The 25,700-nt window shown below is 34.8% G+C and overlaps 2 protein-coding genes and 1 pseudogene across 6 annotated transcripts; all 3 read right to left on the reverse strand.

Annotated features, from left to right (window-relative positions):
* Window positions 1-377: 377 nt before the first annotated feature.
* LOC125185721 lies at window positions 378-517 on the reverse strand (annotated as a pseudogene).
* A 12,091-nt stretch (window positions 518-12,608) lies between these two features.
* On the reverse strand, window positions 12,609-14,074 carry LOC125222985 (glyceraldehyde-3-phosphate dehydrogenase B, chloroplastic-like). 4 transcript variants are annotated; one of them, XM_048125913.1, is made up of 5 exons: window positions 13,569-14,074; window positions 13,237-13,393; window positions 13,024-13,162; window positions 12,913-12,924; window positions 12,609-12,816 (listed from the first exon to the last, which is right to left on the reverse strand). In XM_048125913.1, exons 2-5 carry the CDS (start codon window positions 13,257-13,259, stop codon window positions 12,757-12,759), a joined length of 234 nt encoding a protein of 77 aa, XP_047981870.1. In that variant the 5' UTR covers window positions 13,260-13,393; window positions 13,569-14,074; the 3' UTR covers window positions 12,609-12,756. The 4 variants fall into 4 exon arrangements, with proteins under 4 accessions (XP_047981870.1, XP_047981869.1, XP_047981868.1 ...); XM_048125912.1 differs by having other exon boundaries at window positions 12,913-12,954; XM_048125911.1 differs by having other exon boundaries at window positions 12,913-13,162; window positions 13,237-13,386.
* A 145-nt stretch (window positions 14,075-14,219) lies between these two features.
* Window positions 14,220-15,713, reverse strand: LOC125222987. Of its 2 annotated transcripts, XM_048125915.1 has the most exons (4): window positions 15,535-15,713; window positions 15,364-15,452; window positions 14,915-15,048; window positions 14,220-14,526 (listed from the first exon to the last, which is right to left on the reverse strand). In XM_048125915.1, the coding sequence occupies exons 3-4, from the start codon at window positions 15,035-15,037 to the stop codon at window positions 14,467-14,469; spliced, it is 183 nt and encodes a 60-aa protein (XP_047981872.1). In that variant the 5' UTR covers window positions 15,038-15,048; window positions 15,364-15,452; window positions 15,535-15,713; the 3' UTR covers window positions 14,220-14,466. The 2 variants fall into 2 exon arrangements, with proteins under 2 accessions (XP_047981872.1, XP_047981871.1); XM_048125914.1 differs by lacking the exon at window positions 15,364-15,452 and having other exon boundaries at window positions 15,535-15,712.
* Between the last annotated feature and the right edge of the window lie 9,987 nt (window positions 15,714-25,700).

Consider the following 25,700-nt stretch of genomic DNA (forward strand, 5'->3'; position numbering starts at 1 on the left):
TTTCCTCACTTTATCTAACCACTTTTCTCATACTCCATCCCATGCTCTTCCGATGTGGGATACCTACTTTCTTTCCTTCACAAAAACACAGTGGACAACTCATTAATTGATTACTATGCCAGTTTTTATAGATAGGATTGAATGAGAGGAAGTGATGGAACTCATTTCAGCGATTAGTTGTATTGTCGAATTAATATTGTTTTTGGAATGAAGGAGCATAGAAACAACACTCCTTTTTTTCTGAAATTAATTTGTTGGTCATAAAATGGAAAATTGAAACAGTCAAAATAATTAGATTGGCTTTCTAACACAGACTATTACATTGATGCAAAATATAGTAGATTAATAAAAAATTAGACTTGAATTGTTGGGGTTTTATTATTATAAACAAAACACCCTCCAAAAAATTGCGTATGCTGCTTAAGTAAATTGCGTATGCTGTTAAGTAGCGACGAGCACACGGTATTCTTTAGTAAAAGGCGAAAGAATAGTTCGCTATGTGCTCAACGCGCAGCTGCGTGATTTTGCAAAGGAGTAATTATGCATATTTATATAGGTTGGCGTGTAGTAGCCTTGTTCCATATCTCAGCGATGTGGGATGAAAAAATGTAGAATTACTAGTATTTGTTGCTGAATGGAGTATTTCAGTTGTAGTTTAACCCTTGCTCTAAAAGTATACTTCACCAAAGCTTGAAGCAGCATATGCATAACAATCTTCTTCCATTGTAGAATTGGCAGCTACTCGAAATTTTAGATTGCTAATGATTACAGAGTTGTGTATTGAGATATGGATGTTTCAAGAATGCATTGATGGAGGTACTATCTTTATCCGACAAATAAAGAATCAGCCTTCGTATGTACATTCAAACGTTGGACCATCGGCATCACGCACTCTTGCCTGACCTTCAAGAAAAGCTGCTGATGGAAAAACCACCTCAAGGCAATGGTCATTGCCCTTTCTTCTAATCTTTGCATAAAAATATTATAAATTAAATTACATATTAAAAAAATTAAATTAAATTCAAATACAAACACACCAGAAGGAGAAGGGAAAGTGGACGTAGATGAAACCTCCACACTGAGAAAAGTTCGTTAGGGAAACTAACAACTTGAGCTATCATGGAGTGATTGTAATAATTGTCTTTAACTTGCGCAAAACAGAGTTAAGATTGCAAAACAACCCCAAACAGATAGTGATAGCACCGCAAACCCAAAAAACAAAAAATTATCAAGTGCACACTACCAGCATTCATAATTTATAAAGGGTTTTTGGCTTTTTAAACCAAAACCTTTCCCCGAATTCCGGTTTTTCCCATGAACTATGAGATTTGTTTTTAAAACCATAAACTTTCATTTCGTTAGGATTTTCCCAACCCGACCCGAATAGTACATTTCCGACCCGAATAACATAATTCAAAATGTTAAAGTTGTGTTTTGTTTATTCAAAAGTTGTCATTTGTTATGTAATAATTGTGACTGTATGTATTATTGTGCCAAATAGGATCCAAGTAATCAATTTAGTGACAAATATGATTAAAATTGACATGTAGACAACCCGGGTTTCGTTGTTGACCCGCCGGGGGAAAATCCAAACAAAATGAAAGTTCGTGGTTTTAAAAATAAATCTCATAGTTCATGGGAAAAACCGAAACTCGGGAAAAGGTTTTGGTTTAAAAAGCCAAAAACCCATTTATAAACAAGTGCAAATTCGGTTACCTGGGGTTACCCAAATCCGAAATCTATAAAATATCACACCCAATACCCAACCCGTATACGAATTCGGGTACCTTAATACCCGATGCGGGTACCCGAATCCAGCTGATCGGGTACCGTAAACCCGAAATTGTTATATTTCAAATTTACACTATTTAAATAAATTATATTGTGATGAGTATAAGAATTATTAAGGGCATCCGCAATGGGGCAGACGATGCGGCGGACGATGCATCGTCCGCCACTGCAGCATCGCGGACGATGGATAACCCATCGTCCGCGGACGATGCGCGGAGGATACCCATCGTCCGTCGCATCGTCCGCCACTGTGGACGAGGCGTACGATGGGCCACGGACGATGCGACGCGGTTTAGTTTTTTTTTTAAATTTTATTAAATTTTCAAAACCTATATATTCCTATATTCCTCTTTCACTTCATTTTTCACACTTCATTTTTCTCACTTCACTCTCATCAAATTCACTACATTTTCAAGCAAAATGGATTCCGCCGCCACCGCTTCTGGGTCCGTCACCAAGAAGAAGCGGACCAAGGCACGAGCCCAGAAGTTGCCTACAACGGAGGTATGTGAAGAGTTCGACCCGAGAAAGACGAACTACTCCGACCCCGAATCCATCGTCTTGACGAGATGTTGGATTGATGTTTCGGAGGATCCGGTGTACGCCAACAACCAGAGGGTGATTGCGCATTGGGAGCGCATCGCCGAGAAATACAACGCGGCCAAGCCGGCGAACGCGTACAAGCGCCACGGGGAGCAGCTCCGCAAGCATTGGGATCAAATAAAAAAGCAGGTAAATTTGTTCGCGGCGGAGTACGAGAAGTGCGAGAGGGAGCAGGCCAGTGGTGAGAGTCTCGCGGATGTGCGGGACAAAGCGATGCAGTCGTACATTTCATTGTACGGCGATTTCAAGCACTACCAGTCCTGGGCGCTCTTGAGGGACAAGCAGAAGTTCGTTGGTGGTGTGATTCCCCAATCGACGGCGGCGAGGACGAGGGCTTCGAAGCGCACCTTCAATGATTATACAAGTAGCGATAGCGGCGCGTCTCCGATGGACCTCAACAGTCCGGTGTTCGAGGATGAGAGTTCTGGCACACCGATGTCCTCACGGCGTCCCTCTGGCGTCAAGGCTGCCAAGGGCAAGGGAAAGGCCACATCAACCTCCGTCGCACCGCCTGACCAGGCCCCGTCGCCGACCCCGAGTTCGACGCCGTCCGCGACTTCGACTGCGGCCCATGCGTACGCGGATTTGGCGGCCTCCTCCGACTACCGGACGTTGTTGGACGCGCACACCGCCCTCATGCAGGCGATCAACCCGGCTCAAATCGAGGGGATCCAGCGAATGATCGATGGCCTCATCCGCAAGTTGGGACTTCTCTAGACTAGCCTCCTTTTTTTGTATTTAGTGCTTTTTTTATTTCTTATTTTGTAACTTTTTTTTAATTAAGTAAAATTAGATTTTCCCTTTAATTGTGTTGTTTTTATTTGTTTATTATTTTTATTTACATTTGCAAACATAAAAATATAAATACAAAATAGTAAAATGCTTAGGGCGTCGCTTAGGACGGGCTATAGTCCGCCCCACTGCAGGTGGAATAGGAGGAGGATAAAATGCTGACGTGGCGGTGCATAGGACGTCGCTTAGGGCATCCCATTGTGGATGCCCTAAAAAGAACGTAATGCTTACTAGTAGTACTTATTACTATTGTTAAAAGTTCAAACTTCAATTTTAGTGCTTTAGTTTTCTTATTATTATGATTCTACGACTATACACATGTATATAGACATTAAACACTGCTTAACTTTAAAATAAAGAAATTTTTGACATAAGTAGAACTCAAAAGACATTATGATAAACTTTTCAAAATTTATTAATAAAAATGTAAATAAAATAGGGAAAGCATAATTGCATATCAAAGACATAACAATTTAACAAGAACGAATATAAAAAAATGTCCTATCCTAGATAGAATTGTTTATCATAAATCCATAAACTGGTACTAATTGGTACTAATCGGGTACCCGAATAAGGATTTCGGGTATCCAAAACCTGAAAAGGTCTTACATCAACTATCCAAACCCACAATTTCGGAATTTCGGGCACCCAAAATCCGTTGGGTATGAGTATACCAGAAACATGAGAACTAAATTTGCACCCTAAGTGCTCAAATTAAAAGGTATACGCCGCATTTAACATATGCAAACGTAGTCACGTAGTTAAATATTAACTCTATAAATAAAGATATTTTAGCACCATCAATTACCCAAAAAAACACCATTCAACTAATTTGGATTATACAATGTGAAATGAGTGCAAGACTTGTGCTCGAGAAATTTGGGGAAATTTTATTAAATAATTGTAGGTGAGTGATAGTTTGTCCCAACTTATTTGGAGTCGGTTTTTATACTCAACTAGTGTGAACCCCGCGCCATGCGCGACCTAAAATATTTATTTTATTAATTTGAGATTGTAAATAAAATAAGAAACAATATAATTACATAAAATAAAAAAATAAAAAATACTATATACTATGTCCTTAACAACATACACACTTCAATACTAAAATACTATTAATATGAAATAGACATAAAATATTTATATACAACTAAAAAATATTAGAAGGACAATGATACCGCCATAAAAAGAGAAGAGATAAACAACCTTTATTACACAATAATACGAATAGCAAAATGAAGAAAAAGAAATAGTGAGTACAAATCCAACCAAACACACCATCAGAGCGCCGCAACTTTTCTCTCATGCTTATTTCTCTCCCAATCTACTGTTGACCTTATATTCCTCCTTAATCTCCAAAATGATGATTTTCTCATTTGCGCGAAAACAATGTGATATCTTGTGTTCTTCATCTTCTTAATTTGCTTTCTCTCGACATTTCGTTAACTTTGAGTGTTTTCCTACTTTAAACTATGAAAGTGACGAAATTGACAACGAAATTGACAAGCATTATCGATACAAATATTATAAAAAATATTTATTATAGCTAAACTTAAAAAAAAAACTAAAAAAGAAAAAAACAAACTCACACTAAGAAAAAATTTATATATATGAACTAACATTACTCAAACAGAGAATGATCAACAAAATATGATTTAAAAGTGTTGTTTTTATTTCACCTTCTCTCACATGAGTATCTCTCCACGGCCTATGTCTCGGGCTTCAGGTCGTCGCCTTTCACTCTCTCTCTCATAGGATTATATATCCACCGTCTTTGTTACTCCTTCTCCATTGACATAGTTATGCTGAATTCCATGGTTTTCAGTTTCCTTCCGATAGTAAGACCGCTGTGTTAGTAACATAATAATCATACAAAAAAGTGGATAGAATAGATTGAACAAAAATATGCTACTATTGATAAAAGAGTAAGAATCCTGCTGATCTTTTATGCAATGGGTGAAAGCAAGAAGGAAATGCAAATGGCGTATATTTATAGACGAAAAAATATAAAACAAAATATTTGAAACCCAGCCATTAGTAGCCATAAATTATTTGACCGTTACTTTACATTTATATAGAGTAAATATTCATATTAAAATCTTGCATTTTTGTAGTTTACTATTCTTTTAAAAAAACTAAAATGTTCACACGTTAATTATGATAAATAAGTTTTTAAAAAATTTAAAAACTGAATAATTAATTTAAAATTGATTAATGGAGTCTAGGGTTTTATAAGTAACGTTTTTCCTTGCAGCACCCAATTTGATACCAAGAATTAATGCACATAATTATTTTTATCGTTACTTATCATTGAACAAAGATATTAATTAATACTCTTAAAAGTCAATGTCTATAGAAATAAAAGGAAAAAATTAAAAAATACATTTCATTTTATAACAAAAACATTTCTTATAAAGGCATGACTGCACCAATCAATTTTTTAAATTAATTTATAACAATAGAATATAAATAATTATAAATAGCATTTAATATAGTTAACAATATAATCATTAAAATATGCACATTTTATTGCTTTATATGTTTTATAATTTATTTGACAATTGAATATAATATCTGCAAAATTTAGATATCTATAAATCATAATATAATTTTGCAATCATGGATAACGGCTTAATTTATACCAACAACTCCAAAAACTCATGTAACAGCTCAATTTATACCAATTACTCCATAAATATCCATATTATTCCATAACTTATAAATACTGCAGAATAACACCAAAACTTATAAATATTTTAAAAGAAGACCAAAACTCGCCTTTTATATATGTATAGATTTGAACATAATTTTTTTAAGGATCGTTTGCAAGTAGGGGTGGAAATACGGATATCGGGTATTGGGTTTATCCATACCCGATCCGATATCCGCCAGGTATTGGATATCGGATCGGGTATGAATTCCCAATATCCAATTTTATGGGATTGGTTATTGAAATTTAAGATAAATCGGGTATTGGGTAACCCGAATGGGTATCGGATATACCCGAATATCCAATTTATTATTTAAAGTATTTTTTAAATTAGGGTTAGCCATTTTGGGCTTCAAGAGCTAGGTTAATTTATTTACTAATTACAACTTACTAGATTAACTTTCTTTAAACTTATATAAATAAGTCAATCTCTCTTGCTCTAGGTCACGGCTTCTCCAAACTCTCAAGTTTTACGTATTGCATAACCAACTCATGTGATTTTTATATTGTAGTTAATTATTTTGAATTTTGAATTATATTATTGGTTGCTTCTATAGTTTAATTAAATGCGTAACTTTTATTATTTTACTTACATATTGCATAATCAATCCCCATAAATATAATCATATACTTTAAAAGAAAAGTGACCCATTTTTTTTTAGTTTTATACTACAAAATAACTGCAACATTAAATATACTAGTATTACACCCGTATAGTTATATCAAATTATGAAATATTTATAAGAATAGTACGAAACATTATAGTATTATATATGAATCTAAAATTATAAATGTATTTAATAATAAATATATATTAAGATCTCTTTGTTTACTTCTCCTAATGAGATTTAAGATATTGTTTATCAAAAGCTATAATTTAAGATTGCACTGGTGAGACACTTTCTAATCAAGCTTCATTTCATTGCAATATAGTGACCCTATACACTAAAAACCCAAACCTTGAAACCTAAATCCTAAACCCTTAACTTTATAATATATTTATCATGACCAACAAATGAGCCAAAAATCAATAAAATTCTTCCTCCATCTCAATTCGATTTTGCTTTATTGATCACTTATTTTATTTTGGGGAAATTTTTTTTAATAAAATTGTGAAGAACATAAAAATTTTAAATGAATCAACTACATTAAGTTAATAAATCATTAAATGAGTTAACTATTCGATAAATCCAATAACTTTAAACAAATAAATAATTAAAATGAAATGAACTAAGCAATTGAAACTAATGTACAATGGGATTTATCATGGAAAAATTAGTTAGTAAAAGAAAATATACTATGGCCTATCAATCATAAAACATATGGGGTAGATTGTAAAAGAAAATATACATATTCATTATGCCCTAAAATAATGCGTCGTGTTATTCTTTCTTCCCTGCGCAAAGAGTTCTTCGCGTTTTTTCAAAGGTAAATATTTACGACAATTTAGCCAACAAAAAAAACAGTTTTATGTAAATAATAATATCTAATTTAAAATGGCATTTCCATAACTACCCCAAAACTAAACCCTAAACTTAAAATCATTTTGACTTCCCTTTACTTATGACGTGATTTTATTGCAATTAAATGACATTTATGATAATTTCTCTCAAAACTCCCACCTGTTCGTTTTACATATTTGGATTTAGTCCTTTTCGGTATTTTTACTATTATTAATCTGATTAGTACCATGTATATTGTTTAAGTTATTGAGATGAACTATTAGGCTATTCATCAAATTTAGGCATTCTCTATATTATTGGCCCGTTATATTTTTGTTTATGTTACTAATTTATGTAACCATAATTTTGGATCACTTTAAGTCAGACATTTCTACTGTATTGCTCTATTTTATCACTACCATTTTTTTTCTTATTTTAATAAATATAATTTTTCTTTCCAATAGTAACCATTAGAATAGACTTTAATATTACAAAAAATATTAAGATCTCTTTGCAAAATCTTTTCATTTATCACCTCTTCTAAAACCTTTTCACTACGCGAACCCAAAAAAACCTTTTCAACTCCAAAACCTTTTCATTTCTACTTCCCCAAATTATTACTACAATAATAATAATAAAAAAAAAATATTATAGAGGTTTAATTTGTACTTTAGTAGTGAAGTACTACTATCTAACTTCAAAATTTTTAATAGGTAATCAATTTATCTTCAAAAAAAACTTTTTACTTCCACCTCTTATCAATTTATTTTTAAAAACCTTTTCATTTCTAGTTCTCATAATTATCACAAAAATAAATAAAACCTTTTCACTTCCTTAATTGTAACAAAAAAAAGTCATGACATTCTTTTTACTTTACTAAACTTGATTTTATATAACTCATAAAAAGTTAAATGAAGTCATTTTAAACATTGAAATTTAAAAAATAATATAGGTTTAAATTATATTACATATTGGATTGAATTAAAAAAATTAATTATCATCATTATTATTGTGCATTAAATATTACACAACATTATTATCTAATATTTAAAACTTTTGATACAATGGAAAAGACTCGATCATGCAACAGTACGAATATATTGACAATAATGATGCATAATTGTATAATATTATTAACTGAGATTTCATTCATTTATACTAAGGCCGTTAAATTCATTTATACTAAGGCCGTTAAAACATATTTATTAACCTTGGAACTCAGTACATACTATAATTATAAAATGTAAAATGCATTTTTACAAATTAAATAGTACTACAATCTAACCAATTACATTAGCTAAATATCAAGCCCAACTTATTGGGTTCATGCCCTTGAATTACAGCCACCTTTAACTCATGAAACGAATAATAAGTTCATAACCTAAAATATAAGCAGCTTTGAGTCTCTTCTTCCTCCACACCTCTGGAGTCTCTTTATCTTCTTCGACTTCTTTTAAGTTTCAGAGCTTCTCTTCTTCCCTTCTACCCAAGGTTTCAATATCCAAAAAAGAGTCTTTTTATCTTCTTCGACTTCTTTTAAGTTTCAGAGCTTCTCTTCTTCCTTTCTACCCAAGGTTTCAATATCCGAAAAAGAATTGATCTTGGAAGGTATGTAAACAGTACTAACCCATTACCCATCTATCTCGTCTCCGGTTTTCTTGCCGGAATCACGATGGAGGACTCTAGCACAATGGCAAGGAGACCTGCGACGAACTTAGTGGAGAAATTCATGAAAATTTATAGAGAGGGAAGGAAGTTGGAAGGAGTATAGAAAATTAATGACCTAAATATGTGGAAGAAGAAAAAGACTGATAATTTAGTGAATTTTTGAAATTGATAATGTTGGTTGGCACTTGATCGCCGCTTTTAATGAAATGAAAAGGCTTGGTATTATTTGTTGTTTGTAAACGTGTTTCAGACTTTTAGCAATGAATATTAATAGTTGCTTGTGATGTTTGGGTTCAGTTCACCAAACCTTGCATGTAGAATTCGTGGAATGGTTGTTTGAATCCTTATGCCCTGAATACAAAAAAAGTCCATAGCTAATGATTTCATACAATATAACTTTCAAAAACATAACTAAAAAGGACAAAACAACATACCATTCGATTTTGAAGCACACATTCTAAACTCACGATATTGGGTTTGTCTCTAGGAGCGGCAACTTCATAGACATGGATACAACGGACTTTGATAATCGAATTAGTTTTCGTTAGTTGTAGATCATCGAGCAAGGTGTGGAATGGTTCCATGGTATCAACCTTGCTACTCGTGGTAAGAACAAAAAGATGAAGTTTGAATTGTATAAGGGAAGTAGGTAAGTGTGGATGGATCAAATGTCATATTTATAGGCCAAAAAATGAACCATGAGGCTTTTCTCAAACTATTCACATTCTCCGCGTCTAAAATGTGCATTTGATGCACACAATAATGATGGGAGTTATTTTTTGAGCAATTAATATGGAGTAATGACTAAAATGCAATGGCAATTGTTGATATATACAATGATGATGGGAGTTATATTTTGGACAATTAATATGCAACGCCTAATTTTCATATTTTTAAACTTCCATCCGATAATTTTTCATATAAAAAGCTGAAGCTATATTATAATAAATAAATATCGATCATGATTACGCATAAGCACAACTCATATCCATTTGTATTGCCTAAATTAATTTGCAAAAACGGTTCACATGCCTTTTCATAATAATACAAAATGGTGACCAATCATTTTGATCATTTCTTTGAGAGCCTCGGCGCACAAATAATATGATGGAGCAAAAGCAGAAAACAATATGATTGATTTTTTTTTTATCATTTTTTCGCATATTTTTATATCACATTGATAAATAAACTTGTATTTTCCATTGTAATCTTACACAGAAGGAGAGAATAACATAAATAAGCATGTAATCTATGAATGCTTATCATAATCTCTTCATATCATGCAAATAATTTTCACATTCATCAACATGTAGTTTTTTTCGTATACAAATCACGTGTATAAACAATTCTACCAAACACTAAAATCTACATTATATAAATATATTACATTATATAAATATAGAGCACAAAATTGAAAGTACAACTTTATTTATTCACTCCTAAATGTACAACCATTGGTGCGTAGTGAATTTCATTCTAGCATCGGGAATTGTAATTCCATAAATACCCTCAAAACCCCCTTGATAATCCCATAAATACCCCCAAAACTCTCACTTTATATATGTATAGATGTATAGATTAGTTAATTTAAATATATTTATATTTATATTAATATATACAATTTGAATATTTTTATTAGATATTAACACATATAAAAAGTCGGGTATTTTGTTACCCGATACGTCGGGTATGGATACCCCGGGCGGGTATTGGAGTACCCGAAAATATATCGGGTCGGATTTTGGATAGACATTAAGATGATTTTCGGGTTTAGGTACCCGGTTTTTTCGGGTCGGGTATCCACAGATACCCATATTCCCACCCCTATTTGCAAGGACCACGGCCTAACTTGAAGTGGTAGAACCACCACTTTAGAAGTTGCAGCGAGGAAGCAACCGTCTAGGGAATGATGGGCATCAATATCATAGGAAAGATGTCGTCAAATAGAATTTCACTGGTCATATCTCATTCCAGTAATGGCGTGTAACGGAGCATCATTATTGATCATTTTGTTAGAAAAATGAATAGTGTAAATGACAACGTACAAACACAAAAGCTCAAATACAAACTACAGTGTGTGTCTGCGAGAGTGAGATAATCAAAGCTAAGTGTATTCCGAAATCATACAAAAAATGCATGTACATTTCATTACTAATTCCAGAAAATATACTAACAATAACACAAGTATTTTTAAATATAACACAAGTATACAAACATAATTATTACTGAGATGTAATATCTTGTAGCAGAGAGTTCAAACCAGTATGCTTTACAAAAATTGAGGCATATATACTTTCACCTCATTCTACACAGTGCAACCCACAACCCACGACTTCTACTCAGTGGAAATGCCATTTCTGATCCGCTCATGTTTATTGGGACCTATGATGATATAGACTCCACAGAGGTGATGACAGATGAAGACAAGAATACTCACAAGGTCAAGTTATCCTACAAGAATAAGATAGATATCAATGTAGACAAAAGATCCAAAAAGTACAAGCTAACAACCAATGTTATACACTAACCAGAAAAATCAAGTGGCAAAACTGCATATTTATGTAGTACTACGTATGTGCATAGCACAGATTAATACTCCCTCCGTCCCCGATTAGGAGTCACAGTTTGACCGGGCACGGGTATTAAGAAATGTAAAGAAAAGTTGGTTGAAAAGTTAGTGGAATGTGGGACCCACCTTTTTATATTGGTTTTATAATAAAATATGAGTGATGTGAGTTAGTGGAATGTTGGACCTACTTACCATTTATGGTAAAAATGAAGTGTGACTCTTAATTGGGGACGGACCGAAATGGAAAAGTGTAACTCTTAATGGGGGACGGAGGGAGTATATTTTTAAAATATTAATTTTCAATTTTAAATTAATTAAACAAATTAGAATCAATATTAACAATGAAAAATATGAGTAACAATTTTAGTTATATGAGAATAAAAAATCTATACAAATCAACATTGAAGCATAATAAATTTGAAACAAATCACATAATATAATATTTAAACATTAAATTATGAAGTAGGAAGATAGAAATCTATCACGCTAAAAAATTAAATATAATGGATAATTACTCATTATTTTAAAAACTTCTTTATGCACTACATTAACTTTAAAATTAAAATCAATCTCATCATTATAAACTAAAATCTTCAATTCTTCACAATTCGTCACTCTTCAACATAACTCGTAGGTAAAGCCGTCAATCTTCAATATAGTAATAATATCTGATTTTAAGTGATCCAAAAGGATGGTAATATATAAATTAGTGAGGACTATAACATAAACAAAAATATAACTGGCCAATAATATAGAAAAGCCTAAATTTGGTGAATGCCTGATAGTTCATTCCAATAACTAAAAGAATAAATCTAATCTACAATTAATTAGACTAATAATAATAATAACATACATATTGAAAAGGACTAAATCCATACATGCAAATTGAATAGGAGTATGGCGGCAGTAAAATGACGCTACATATTATCGACCTTCGTCCACGTCCCTGTACTCATGATCTTTTACAATTCGTCGTCAAGAAAAAAAACAAAAAAATCACAGAACCACACTAAAAAAGAACTCTACAATGATATAAATAAAAACTAAAGATTAACATAAATTTTCTGAACCTTTTAAATTCCACCATACATCATAGAAACACATAATGTAACCCTACATTCAAAATATACATCATACAACTTCTATTCAACAATCAAACTTACCGTATCTTGCGAAATAGGCTAACAATATAAAAAATATAAGCTTCCAGCTTCCAACAGTAAGCAAATCCAAAATTCAACCTGTTAATTTCACCAAAATCAAATATAAATATAATAGTAATTGTATACTATCAAATTAAAGAAAAGAATATTAATTAGAAAGATAAATAGAAGTACCCCATAGTCAAACTTGAGGAAAACACCAAGTGGAGGAAGCCCCATGCGTTCAAGATTTCTCAGTATAATCTTGACAACCATAATCATTGGATTTTGAGCAGAGATATATACCTCAATGACAATGTCAATGCCAAGTTCAGCCCAAGGAAGCTTGAGAGGGTCCATGTTGGCGACAACCTTGATGGGCTTCCCGTCTACGACATCTGCTTTGAAGGTGCCAAGCATGAAGTCACTTGAGCAAGTGGGAAGCCTAATGTTGAAATAGAACTCAGTAATTCAGTTGAATCTCAAAGGTTGGATATTTTTTGTATGTCATAAACTTACGTTCTTGACACTGCCACTGTCATTCACGACCACAGCCTCAAGTGGTGAGTCCTTCCCGCCAGCAAGGGAGGAAGTTCCTCCCAATGCGTCCGAAACCATTTATCGCGACCTTCAATTTTGCAATGGTCTTTCCCTTAACGGGCGTGGATCCTGCACTCTAATATTGCACGAGAAAGTTGTTACTTTGAGTTCTGTGATTAGTTCATGCTTCATTATTCATGACATCCACCTTCTTAACATGGATGAATCTTAAACACATACAAAATCTTTATTTTTATAACAAAATTCATATGAGTATCAAAAATAGGTTGTGAAGCATAAACAATCTGTACCATTCGAGTGAGCTGTGCAGCCACTGCGTCGAACAAAGAAGCCTCCCTAGCATTCTTGGCGAAAGTCACACATCCACCCGACCAACTCACCTTAGAAAAGCATTGAGCAGGAAAAAAGTGACCGGTTTTCAATGTAAGTTATCTTTGCTAACCTCCCACAATCTCCACTAATAAGTTATCTTTGCTAACCATTTATTACAATTAATTTCTGAATTTTATATTAATTGCATTTACATCCCTCAGCATAAAATGATTGTTCAAAACCTCCCAAAACTCCCCTTTTATATATTGTATAGATATCATGGCAGAGCCTTAGAATCATAGAGGTTCCAATTCATGAGAGTAAAGGTAATATCCATAACGAACAACAGAAATTTTCAAGATCAAGAAAGCACTAAAACAATCCCAAAATCAACAACCCGTAAGGCAAACATAGAGCATAAGCTTGTTTGAATGATGCATCCTGATTGACATCTTTTTCGGAACTTCAACAAGTTGAATAAATTGGTCTTGCGATTTGGAGCTAACTTAGTTTCTTTCTAAATTCCACATGTTACTATGTGAACCACCTAATTCATCCTTCCTAACGCAATGTGTGATGCTTTCACAGCCACATTAGTAGGCTGACTATGACGGGTACACTCCATATCATAACACAAAGCACTTTAATTAGAGAGACAGATGCAAAATGCATCCAGGCAGCCATATTAGAATCCAACAGCACTAGTTAAACGCGCAAGTCATAGAAACATCACAACAGAATTATTTATCAGCTTCAACATGAAGACCCCGTGACTGTCACCCTCTGAGTGAAATGTGAGCCTAACTGCATGAATATTCATGTTCTAAAACCCATGTGCTGATAACCCTCGCCTCTAAAGCTGTTCTAACTTATTGACTAAGACGATCCAACAGTTCCAGCAGAGGCAGCTTCACGTTCTTGGCGTCGACGTTCTCTCTGTGTAAATCCAGTATCAACAAGTGAAAATATGAAAAAAAACAACGGATGACAAAACACTAGAGTAGCAATAAACTTCAAAGCTGTACATACAGGATACCATAAGGAGCATGAATAACATTTAGGGTGCGTCTCTTTAAATGGAAAACTTTGGCAAAACAATCCAAAAAAAAAAAACAAAGGCAGAAAAAGTAAACATGTTGCACAATAGCCATCCAAATTGTGGAATCAATGACGCATCATATAACAAGCATTCGGTGGATAAAGGCAGTAGGAAGTACTAAATGCATCTTAATCGAAGGGAAAACTAAAAAATGCAGACAAAATTGATAGCAATAATCATGTAACAGAATACATCAAAGACGTATAAACTACACAAGAAACGCACCCTTCTTTCCCAATATGGAAGGAAGCAGACGAAATCATAAACTGGTCCAAGTGTTGGAAGCAAGAGAGCATTCACGCCAGTGAAGACCAAGAGTGCCGTCAGAGGTCGAGTTTTGTGCGGCATTATCGCCTAATCTGTGTGTGCAAACAACTCACGATTAATCAAGCTTTAAAAAAATGAAATTTAGGCAACAGATTATCTATTCTTCAAATCAAACTGACATAATTTCTGGTCAAAACAAATGCCCCCAGCCCCACTACTAAAGCTGCTAAAAAATATAGCTTAAAAAATGGATCACCATATTGAAATCAAAATATATAATTGCATAAATTAGTGCAGGAAATGAACAAGAGAATAAAGGATGAGAAATAGAAAAACGAAGTAGCAGCCCATTACTAATAATTGTACTTTTTGGGGCTACCGGTGAATAATTGAGAGAAGAACGTTACTTGTTTTTGTTTCTTCTAAATCACAAGAGAAGGCTATTTTTTGATTGCAGCATAGGAATCCGATTTTCCTTCAACTACTCTTTCATATCCTTGAAAACCAAAATAACATGGAACAGCAACAAAATCGAAATTCCCCAAATCAACAAGGTTAAAAGGTGAAAGCGAGCTTACTGTTATCGACGTTCGATAGGAGGGAGGGAAAGAGAAGTAGAGGACAGCAGTGGACGACGGGCTGAGGAGTGAGGGAGATGGGCGCGGTGGCGGTGGTGGCGGTTGAGAAAGAGAGGGAGAGTGGAGGCGCCGATCTCAAGAGAGAGAGATTGTATTGGGCGTTTATAGAGATTTTCATTATTTTGGGGTTTTATGGATTGGAAAAGTCTATAATTAATTCCCTTATTATTTAGGGTTCTAAATTAAAAGACGATGTTTTATAAAGTTCTAAATTAAATTTTATTAACTGGGGAAGGATTTTATGCTGTTCTTCCAGACGACATAGTTTTGCCAATTACTAGTACTACATTTTATTTCATCCTTTTTTCCCATTGTTGACACTTCTCGTGGCAGATGTTCTTCATTCATGTGTTTCTATAGCCTCACCAATGTAAAATTAGTGCTTCTTTCAATTGGAACCGTAATTTTTTTTAATTTCATTTATTTTTGCACTTTCTGAAATTTTGATGTTTCCATTTAATTTTTTTTTGTAATACAGAAATATAAGTCAGTTTGAAATATAAAAAAATAGTTCTCCTATATATAATAGAATTATATGGTATCCAATCTTATATTTCTCACAATTATGTTTTTAAAAACTTAAACTGGTCAATTTATTGAATTAATAACTGAAATAAATAATTATATTTTTTATAATAGTATAATATGTAGCAGTAATTTATAATATTACAATGGTATATTTTAATATATTTAGAAAAATACTATTTTGTAAACACTACTATTAAAATGGTTTGTTATAAAAATTTGTATGTAGTGTTTGTAAATGTAAATAAAACAAATTTGTAAGCCAATATTTATTGCAAACAAAGTAGCATAAAACGACTAATTAATTATTACTTCTATTACCTACTTATTAGGCTATATTTAGTCACAACGAAAGAAATAGAGTACTAAAAAAAAGTACTCTATTTTAGTTATATTTTCTTATTTTTTGAAAATTATTTGGCCCGTGGTGATAAAACTAGTCAGCACAAACACAACAATTTTAAGCATAGACCAAGTTCTCTTTTTAATTTCTTTTAGCTACTAAATTTATAATATAACTGCTATGTACTAGCATGACAATTCCTCAAGCTAGCAACACAAATTCCCCCAAGCTATATTGAAACATTCTAAGTTAAATCTATATTAACATAGCAAGATCATTTTTCCTCCCAATTCACTTCCCCAACTACGCTTAGGAAACTAATTAGTTATAAAAACATTAGATTTACAACTAATTTGATTAAACACAAATTTGAGGAGATTCTTGAAGATAAACCCTAGCTTTCAATTGAAAATACAATTGAATGAATAAAAGATGTACGGAAACTCCTTACACAAATGGGAGGTAGATGTAAGAATATTTATATTCTTATATGACCTATGTGTCTATCGGTTTAATTATAAGGATCAAGTTTATATTAAATGAGAAAGATTCTAATAATAAAGACGATTCCGTGATGGATCGGTTTCGATTAAAGAATTAGAATTCGAGTGTATTGATAACCCTCTTCTCTTACCTCTGATTATCCTCTAATTATGTAATATAATAGTGTATATTTATATGTATACGAAGAGTTTCATTACCATATATATATTTATTATACTTATAATATTATATATGTATGAAAGGTAATGATTGTGTATATATATAAATTGGCCGTGCATGTGTGATGTGTGTTATAGTATGTGATGAATATTAATAACATGCAGTTATGTTGTAATTTGATAACTAACAACTCCAATAGACACGTCTGTTCATTGAGGAGTTCGGTTAGTGCATAATTAAAGCATAAGTGCGAGTAGAAGCAAACTTTGGGGAAAGACGTCTAATTGCTATATATATGTGTGTGCTTTGCATGTAAAGAACACATGATATGACAACAGTTACATGCACATAAAAGTATCACGGCATTTATAGATATACATATTATATTATATAATGAAGTATTTTGATTTTTTATCCATCAAAAGAATTAACAAAAAATTTGAGGTTAAAGAGGGGATAACATCAATTGGAGGATCCAATCACCGAAAGAACAAACATTAAATGGTGGATTTCAACCTCTACATCAAATGAAGAAAGCATGGTTGGAGGTTGGTGATTTTATCTCCACTTATAGTATAAATGCTATGGTTGAATGAATTCAAATCTAGAATTAGATTTCATTATAGAAATCATTAAAGTATTGAGAAATGGCTTACAGTTGTTATCAAAGCCAATCTAGATTTGGTTAATTCACCATTTATGTGATTTCAAAATCGAAATTTGAATGTTCTTGGATTTTTCGATTTTGGTTAATATGCTTCCCCTTGTGTGTTGGGTAATTGTTTTATGAAATGTTAAAACAAATATTAGGATATTCTACACATTAAAGATTTCAATATTTAAATAATATATAACTTGTTTATCACCAAAGTGGTCTTGTTATATTGCATTTATTTATTGAAAATGATAAATATTAATTAATTGATCATGATTATAGAGATGCTATAAATGACATAAGAGTGTGATTGATCAATTATTTTATTATCTATACACTAGGAGATCACCCAAAGGTGGATCATTGTATATAGTTAATAAATACGAAGTGGATTAATCATTTATTCATGTGTCATTTAGTATGTACACCCAAAGGCAACATGCTTATTTGATATATGTTTAATTTGAGTGATTGTTAAAGTATATATTTAGCATCGTTGAAAATATATGTGCTTAAGTATTACCCAAAGGTTACTTGAATGCATGTTATTTAAAGTTTTTATTAATGTTTATGAATCTGTGTTAAAGAACTCAAGCACGTATAGATAAACATGTATAAATGTTGCAGCTTCATAAAATTTGAATGCATATGCTAACTCTGTCATTAAATTAATGGGCAAAATTATGGAGAATGGTCTGAATAGATCCGGCTTACGCTGGGTGTAAAGATATTGGACCATGTTATACTAACGGAAGAGGAATCATCAACCATTATAGATGTCACTCTGTAACTAAAAATCTCAATGTGAGACTTGGGAGTGATTCAACAGGTTGAGCCTTATGAGAATGACGATGGCGAAAAATTTGAGGTCATCTTTGCCCATGACAGAAAATGCAAGGAATTCATTAAGAAAATTAAAGAGTGTTCAAGATCGAGTTTGGTTGATAAGTTAATTGTAGAAGCATAACGAATGAGCTTACTACAAAGAAGTTTGACTGGTCTCAGCCAATTCACGATCATGTGACAAACATGTCTAGCTTGACAGTAAAGTTAACGACCTTGAGAATGGAGATTCATGAGCAATTCTCGGCCCAATTTATCATAAACTCCCTACATGTTAATTTTAGCCAGTTCCAGGTGAATTATAACACCATTAAAGATAATTGGGACATTAAAGAATTAAAGGCTATATTGGTTTCAAAAGGGAAGGGGGATTAAAGAAGATAAATTATCAAAGTGCGAATCTCATAGGTCTTGGAAATGTAGGCACCAGTAAAGGAATACTAAGTAAGTAGGACAAAAGGAAGGATAAATATTTTTTGAAAGGTCCGGAAAAGCATATCCATAAGGAAAAGAAGTGTTTCATTTGCAAGCAAATAGAACATTTTAGGAAATATTGTCCTAAAAAAAAGGCTTGATTCGATAAGAAAGTTGAACATAACGGTTTTTGTTTACTTTAAATTAAATCTTATCGAAGAGCCTAATAATACTTAGTGGCCAGTTTTTGGTGCTATAATCCATACGTCTCATGTTAAACATGATTCAGTTCGATCCAATCTACAAAAGGATTTGAACAATAATTGTTCATTTTAGAAACATGATAAGGCATGGAACAAAGGCATTGAGACTTACAGATTGATCTTTGACATCGGATGTCATGTAGATCTTAATGGCCATCTCTATGTGTCTGAATATGCTATAAATATTGTTTCTGTAAGTGGATTGGATAACTTAAGTTTTAATATCAAGATTGGATATGGTGTATCCACATCGTACCGAAATGATTACTATTATGGTAATGGTACATTATTTGATTCACTAAATTGATACAATCTTAATGCAAAGTTTTCTGGATCCTTATTTAATATTAAAAGTCGAGGCGTTAAGCGTTGTTCGTCAAGTAAAAGTTTGGCGTTCTTGTGGCATTAAAGAGTAGGTCATATTTCTAAAGAAATGATTATGAGGTTGGTAAAGTATGAAAGTCTTCCTCAAAATTGGAAATTAGTGTCCTAAATATGTGTGTAGACTGCATTAAACCAAAGTAAACTAAACACGTTATAAAGAAATCAGCCACGAGACACAGTCAGCTTATTAAGTTAATACATACTGATATATGTGGTCATTTTTTATACTCCTTCTTGGGTTGATAAGAATTACTTTATCATCTTTATTGACGATTACTCACATTATGAAATTAGTATCTATTGCATAAAAGATCCAAGCCAGTGAATGTCCTAAAGATATTCATTGTCGAGGTGGATGACAGTTACATGGAAAAGTTAAAATTGTGAGATCGGATAGAGTTGTTGAGTCCATTTGTAAAGTTATTCAAAGTAGAGACGTTTGTGCACGATGTACAATGTCCGATACTCGATAGCGGAAAGGTAGAATCGTACCTTAAGGGTACGTTTGATGCCATTCAATAGCCCTGAAAAGAGCTCCATTTCTTAATTATTCCAATGTTTGATACCAATTTGCTTTTTCTCAAAGCCCACTAAACTATACTCAGCCTGCAAAAATCCCGATGAACAATAATGGCTTTCACCCGACAACTTTTCCAAAAAATATGCTATGATTATATTCTGCATTCAAAATATTTGCCATAAAAAATTCATCTTTCTAAAAAGAACCTTCTTCTTCTCTACGCCACTTTCATCTCTTCTCAAGCTGCTCTTGGTTCCCAAAATTCAAGCTCTTTTGTTGGATGAAAGCTACAAACAACACTGGACGAAAACACGAGGTTGGATTCTATCTAAATTCAGCTCTGTTAGACCTCAATTTTTGCACGAGAGATTTGATGCGAAGCTTCTTGCCCTAATTTTTGTTTAGCAGATTCACACCATAGAACACGAACTCTGAAGGGCTGGGAACTTCAGCCCTAATTTTCAAGGACGAAGCTACAAGTTGGAAGAAGTTTCTTTCTTCTTGTTGCCTTCTGCAACGTTCTGGGTTGCATAGGTAAAAGCTTCACTTCCTGTCAATTCTTACAATTTCTAAGTATGTGTTCATAATAATTCCCTACACGATTTTGTATGGCCTTCTTTGTGCTCTAATTTACCTCTCTGAGGGGAAATCAACTTAAGCCCTAATTTTCAAGGACAATTTTGTTTGTATGGCCTTCTCTGTGCTCTTTATCTCCAGAAGAGAGGAGCGGTGCTCTCTCTGAGTCCACTATTTTTTGCACTGTTCATTGATAGCAATGATTCGGCAATTGTTTTTTTTGTTTCTCATTTTTAGGTAGATGAATTTTCTCAATTTCTCAATTTTAGGCAGAGGAATTTTCTCAATTGTTCTAATGTGTAGTCATGAAATATCCATATATTAATGTTTCTTCTATTTGTGCAGTTGAGTTTGAAATAGCTGTGTGATAAAAAGAATCTTAGTTACTTGCAATGAGTACACAGTTCTTATCGAACGAGGAATTATTTTTGCTGATTCAGGACATCATTCGTACACACCAACAACAAACCTCTATCATTCTCCATGAATTTTTCCAACTGAACAATGTCGGTAGGCGGTCGAGCTCAAGCAATCCACGACGTTTGTTTTCTCGTTTAGACCGCATCCCCACCCAAGTGACACAACCCATTTGGGTAAAGCACACCTTCGTGGGCAATCTTCTTCAGCAGCTGGTAAACAAAAGGGTAAGATGAATCCACGCAAGCTTTTCGACGGTGTCGGAAATGCCTCTGACCGCGAATCTACTAATGGCAAAGGAACAACTAGATCATCAGCTACTTCTTGTGCTTCATCTAGCCCGAATGCACCTTGGCGTCTTCCGTAAGAATGAAATCAATGTCCAACATGCAACTTTCCATATGTAATATTAGGATATCCATTTGAATAATAAGTCACCTATGACATGCTATTTTCTTAGGCATATGTGTATAATGTGGATGTTGTAAGATATGTACTCGTATTTTCCATGTAAGATTTCTAGACTCATGAACCTCTAAAAGTAGAATGTAAGCAATTCCACTATAATGACTATTTTTAGTGCTTCTTACATCTTTGTAACTATTATCATTTATGCTCCTATGTTCTCTCCTGCAGCAACTTGAGTTGGATTCACCTAAGAGGAGATTGAAGCACTTCCAAAACGATGAAGTTCGACGGAATAAAAGTGCGAAAAGCTGAATGTAAACAGATTGTTTCTTCGCCCTCCGAGAAGACGGTGTTACCACTGACTTTCGCCGAAGATGAGCCCCTTAGAAACCCTAAACTATCCCAGAATTCCCATTTCCCAAGTGTGTGTGTGTGTGTGTGAGCTGAGAGCAAAATCATGTATATGGCGTGTGCTGCATGCTCCTTTATTTATAGGCGTTGAAGTGGGTCCAGCGAGGTATGAATAGTCTTTGTTGCCCTCAGCTATTGACTTCCTTCGTCTAGCCATTTTTTTCTCTTCAATTCTGCTCACTTTCCTTCATTTTCCTTTGCTAGTCCATTGCCTCCAGCTCTTCCTGGATCTAGCGGCTCCCTCACACACCTGGCTTAAAACTGCGTTAGACCCAGCAAAATAAAGTGTTTTTCACCACATAACCGATGCATGAAATTAGCCTTATCAAACTGCTCACACTTAAACCATATTTGTCCTCAAGTATAAAGACAAGAAAAAGAATAAGGCGAATTTCAAAGCACGGTTATCCCCTGACCGACTCCTTAGACTCTAAACAGACTCCTAGACCTAGACCCAACTAATGCACAGATAACAAACACTTAAAGATAAAACACATAGACACATATGCATGAACTAGCTTCAACTTTTAGGCAATCGTCCCCACAAGATCAACGTCAATCCAACAGGCTGCACTTCTCCAAATTGGCCCCTTGCCTTCTCCTACCTAATCAATCTATCAGTTCGTCAAGATAGCCTTTTACTTTTCCAATTGTTGGATTCACTCGATCACTCATTCCTCACCAGGGATGTTAGGATCGATTCTCTCATAAGTTATTGCCACACCACTGAAGTGTCGGGTTATGAGAGTTTTCTCCTTTTTACACTTTGTTTTCCCCCTTTTTTACTGGGTCAGGTTACTATTGTTTCCTGCCCTTAGACATATTCCCTCTAGACTTCGTCCAGCTTATTCCTCCATTTTCCTCTTCTCTCCTCTGGACTTCGTCCGTCCAGCTTATAACTCCTTTACCTGGACTTCGTCCAGCCTTATACCTTCATAACCCAATTCCCCCCCCCCCCCTTTTTTTTCTCCGTCATGACTCTTCTCCCTAAGCATTCAGTGGCGGCCCCTTTACATGTGTTAGCTCAAAGTTATTTAAGGCTTATAACTCACTCTTATAGTGGGGCTTCACAACTAAGTAAGCTAAGACATCTTCTATCGTTCTTACTTCGTCCAGATTGACTTGGCTTATTAAAGGAAAAAGCTTCTAAGTTGAAATACATCCTATCTTCAATTACTTTCACTAAGGAGATCATGTCATATTATATTCACCAGCTCATGCGATGCAAACAAAACCTAGACTTAACGACTCATAACATGCTGACAACTACACGCATTGACTCCCCTCCCCCTCCCACTTCACTCAAGCTTGTCCCCAAGCCATCGTCGTGAAGGGGGGAAACAGGGTAGTCAATTCAACACACAATAAACAAATAATAAACCTATAAAAACTTCTCACACTTAGACCAAGTATTGGGCTAAGTGGGAGAAGGTAAACACATATAGCAAATATTCACAGAGACACAAATAATAATAACAAACATAAAAAAAACAGATATAACGGAAATCAGAAAATAAAAGTTACTTGGTCATGGGGGTGATTCACTTCTGAGTCTGGCTCCCTCGAGAGCCAGATTGGGGTGGGATCCCGGGTCGGGTCATCTTCACTTTCTTTTTCGCCGGCATCTCCGGCTCCTCTTCTTCCTTCTCTTGCTCTGGTTGATCGGACTCTGGTTTCTTTAACATCATGGACTTTGATCTGGATGGGTTAACACCGGTTTGGACGCGAATAGGGTAACCATTTGCTTGATCGGGTGCGGTGGTCGCTGGACGGAGGGACTGCTCTGGCCTAGTTGCTTGACCTCGCTGCTGGACCCAGGAGTTGCCTTCGACTGGGTCAAGGGGAGTGTCTTCTCCAACCATTTCACCATCTTCATCACAAGCTCCACAGCCTCCGTCATCCGCTCGTTCTGCTTGGCGGACTTCACCGCCAAGTCCGCAATATTTCCCCGCAGGGTCTTCACCTCTTCACGGCTCCCGCTTAGCTCTTTCCTTATCCCTCCAAGCTCTCTCACCATTTCTTTTCTCATCACTTGCATTTCTTTCCTCACCTCCTTCAGAACTTCCTCTCGCATGTTCGGATTCAGTTTCCGTTGTGCGTCTCGGTGAGCCTTCACACCCTCTTCTAAACGGATGTGGTGCATGCAGAGATCAGGACTGATTCCTACTAAATCTAGTTCCTCATCTGTCAATTCCGTTGTGTTCATTGCTGCACACCACCCTAAAACTTCTCGATCGATTAAATGGCTCCAACTCCGAGTTGTCAGATTCTTGTATCAGTCTGTCTCGAGATATTCTTGGACGAGGGTTAATAACATCTATAGCGTACAAATTCTCAACATCCAATGGTCTTTTCATTCCCTCATCTATGCAAAATGTATATTTTCCCCATTATAATCCAAGCAAATTGTTCCATCGAAGACATCGATAATGGTCTTAGCAGTGCGAAGAATGGTCTTTTCCCCATTATCAATTCTGTCTCAAGATATTCTTGGACCAAGGGGTTAATAACATCTATAGCGTACAAATTCTCAACATCCGATGGTCTTTTCATTCCTTTCGTCTATGCAAAATGTATACTTTTCCCCATTATAATCCAAGTAAATTGTTCCATTGAAGACATCGATAATGGTCTTAGCGGTGCGCAAGAATGGTCTCCCTAAAAGCACGCCAACCCAGACTCGGCAGACTCATTATCATTCATTTTGATAACATAGAAATCAGCAGCATGGTATAGAAAATCATGCACCTTGACTATGACATTTTCTAACACACACTTCAGGACAAATGCAAGTTCTATCTGCTAACTGGATTACCACCTTGGTGGCGACCATCCTAACCCCTGTCAGTTTCTTTTAGATTGAAAGCGGTAAAACATTTATAGACGCCCCTAGATCACACATAGCATGCTCGACTTTGATATCCCCTAGAGAAATGGGTAATGTGAACATACCTAAGTCTGTGCATTTCGAAGGCATCCTTCTCTTTTGTATCACAACAGACACGTTCTCCACGATCACAATCTTCCCGTCTGGCTTGGTCTTCCCAGCAATGAATTCCTTGATGAACTTGCTGAAAGCAGGCATTTTTAGGGCTTGCAAGAATGGCAGGTTGATTTCCAGCTTGCTAAAAATCTCCATGAGGTCCTCTGTATCATCCTTCTTTTTCTTTGCTTCCCCTCGGTATGGAAACGGCTTTGCCCGCTTCACCGCATTTGTGGAACTCCCAGCTGGGGTTTCGCCAGCTTCCCTACTTCCTTCCTTACTTACTAACTCAGGCCTCTGGATCTAGGAAAAATGGATCAGCTGATCGAGGTAGAGATCCCCCTAAATCTCCTTTCTGGAGGTCATCCTGAACAGGAACTTCTCTGGGTCTAAGGCTATCTCCCTGACTCTCTTTCCCCTTACTTGCTTGCGCGGGTACTTCTTCGTTGATTTCCAGCGTCGGTCCTTCATATGCACTCTCCCGGATCTCAAGATGACGTGACTAATGTTTGCTCGGTCACGTGGTTTCGACCATGGCATAGAAGTTTTCCTTCATTTCCCCACAGCATCTCATTCAAAGAAACCACGCATTTGGGACAACTGCTTTGCTATCATGTCCATGGCGGCTTTGTGTTTCGACTGAGCGTCTTGCAATTTGTGCATCACGTCGTTATTAGAATGCAAGTTATTCTGCATGAACT

Source organism: Salvia hispanica, chromosome 4 (assembly GCF_023119035.1).
Source record: "Salvia hispanica cultivar TCC Black 2014 chromosome 4, UniMelb_Shisp_WGS_1.0, whole genome shotgun sequence".
NCBI classification, from domain to species: Eukaryota; Viridiplantae; Streptophyta; class Magnoliopsida; order Lamiales; family Lamiaceae; genus Salvia; species Salvia hispanica.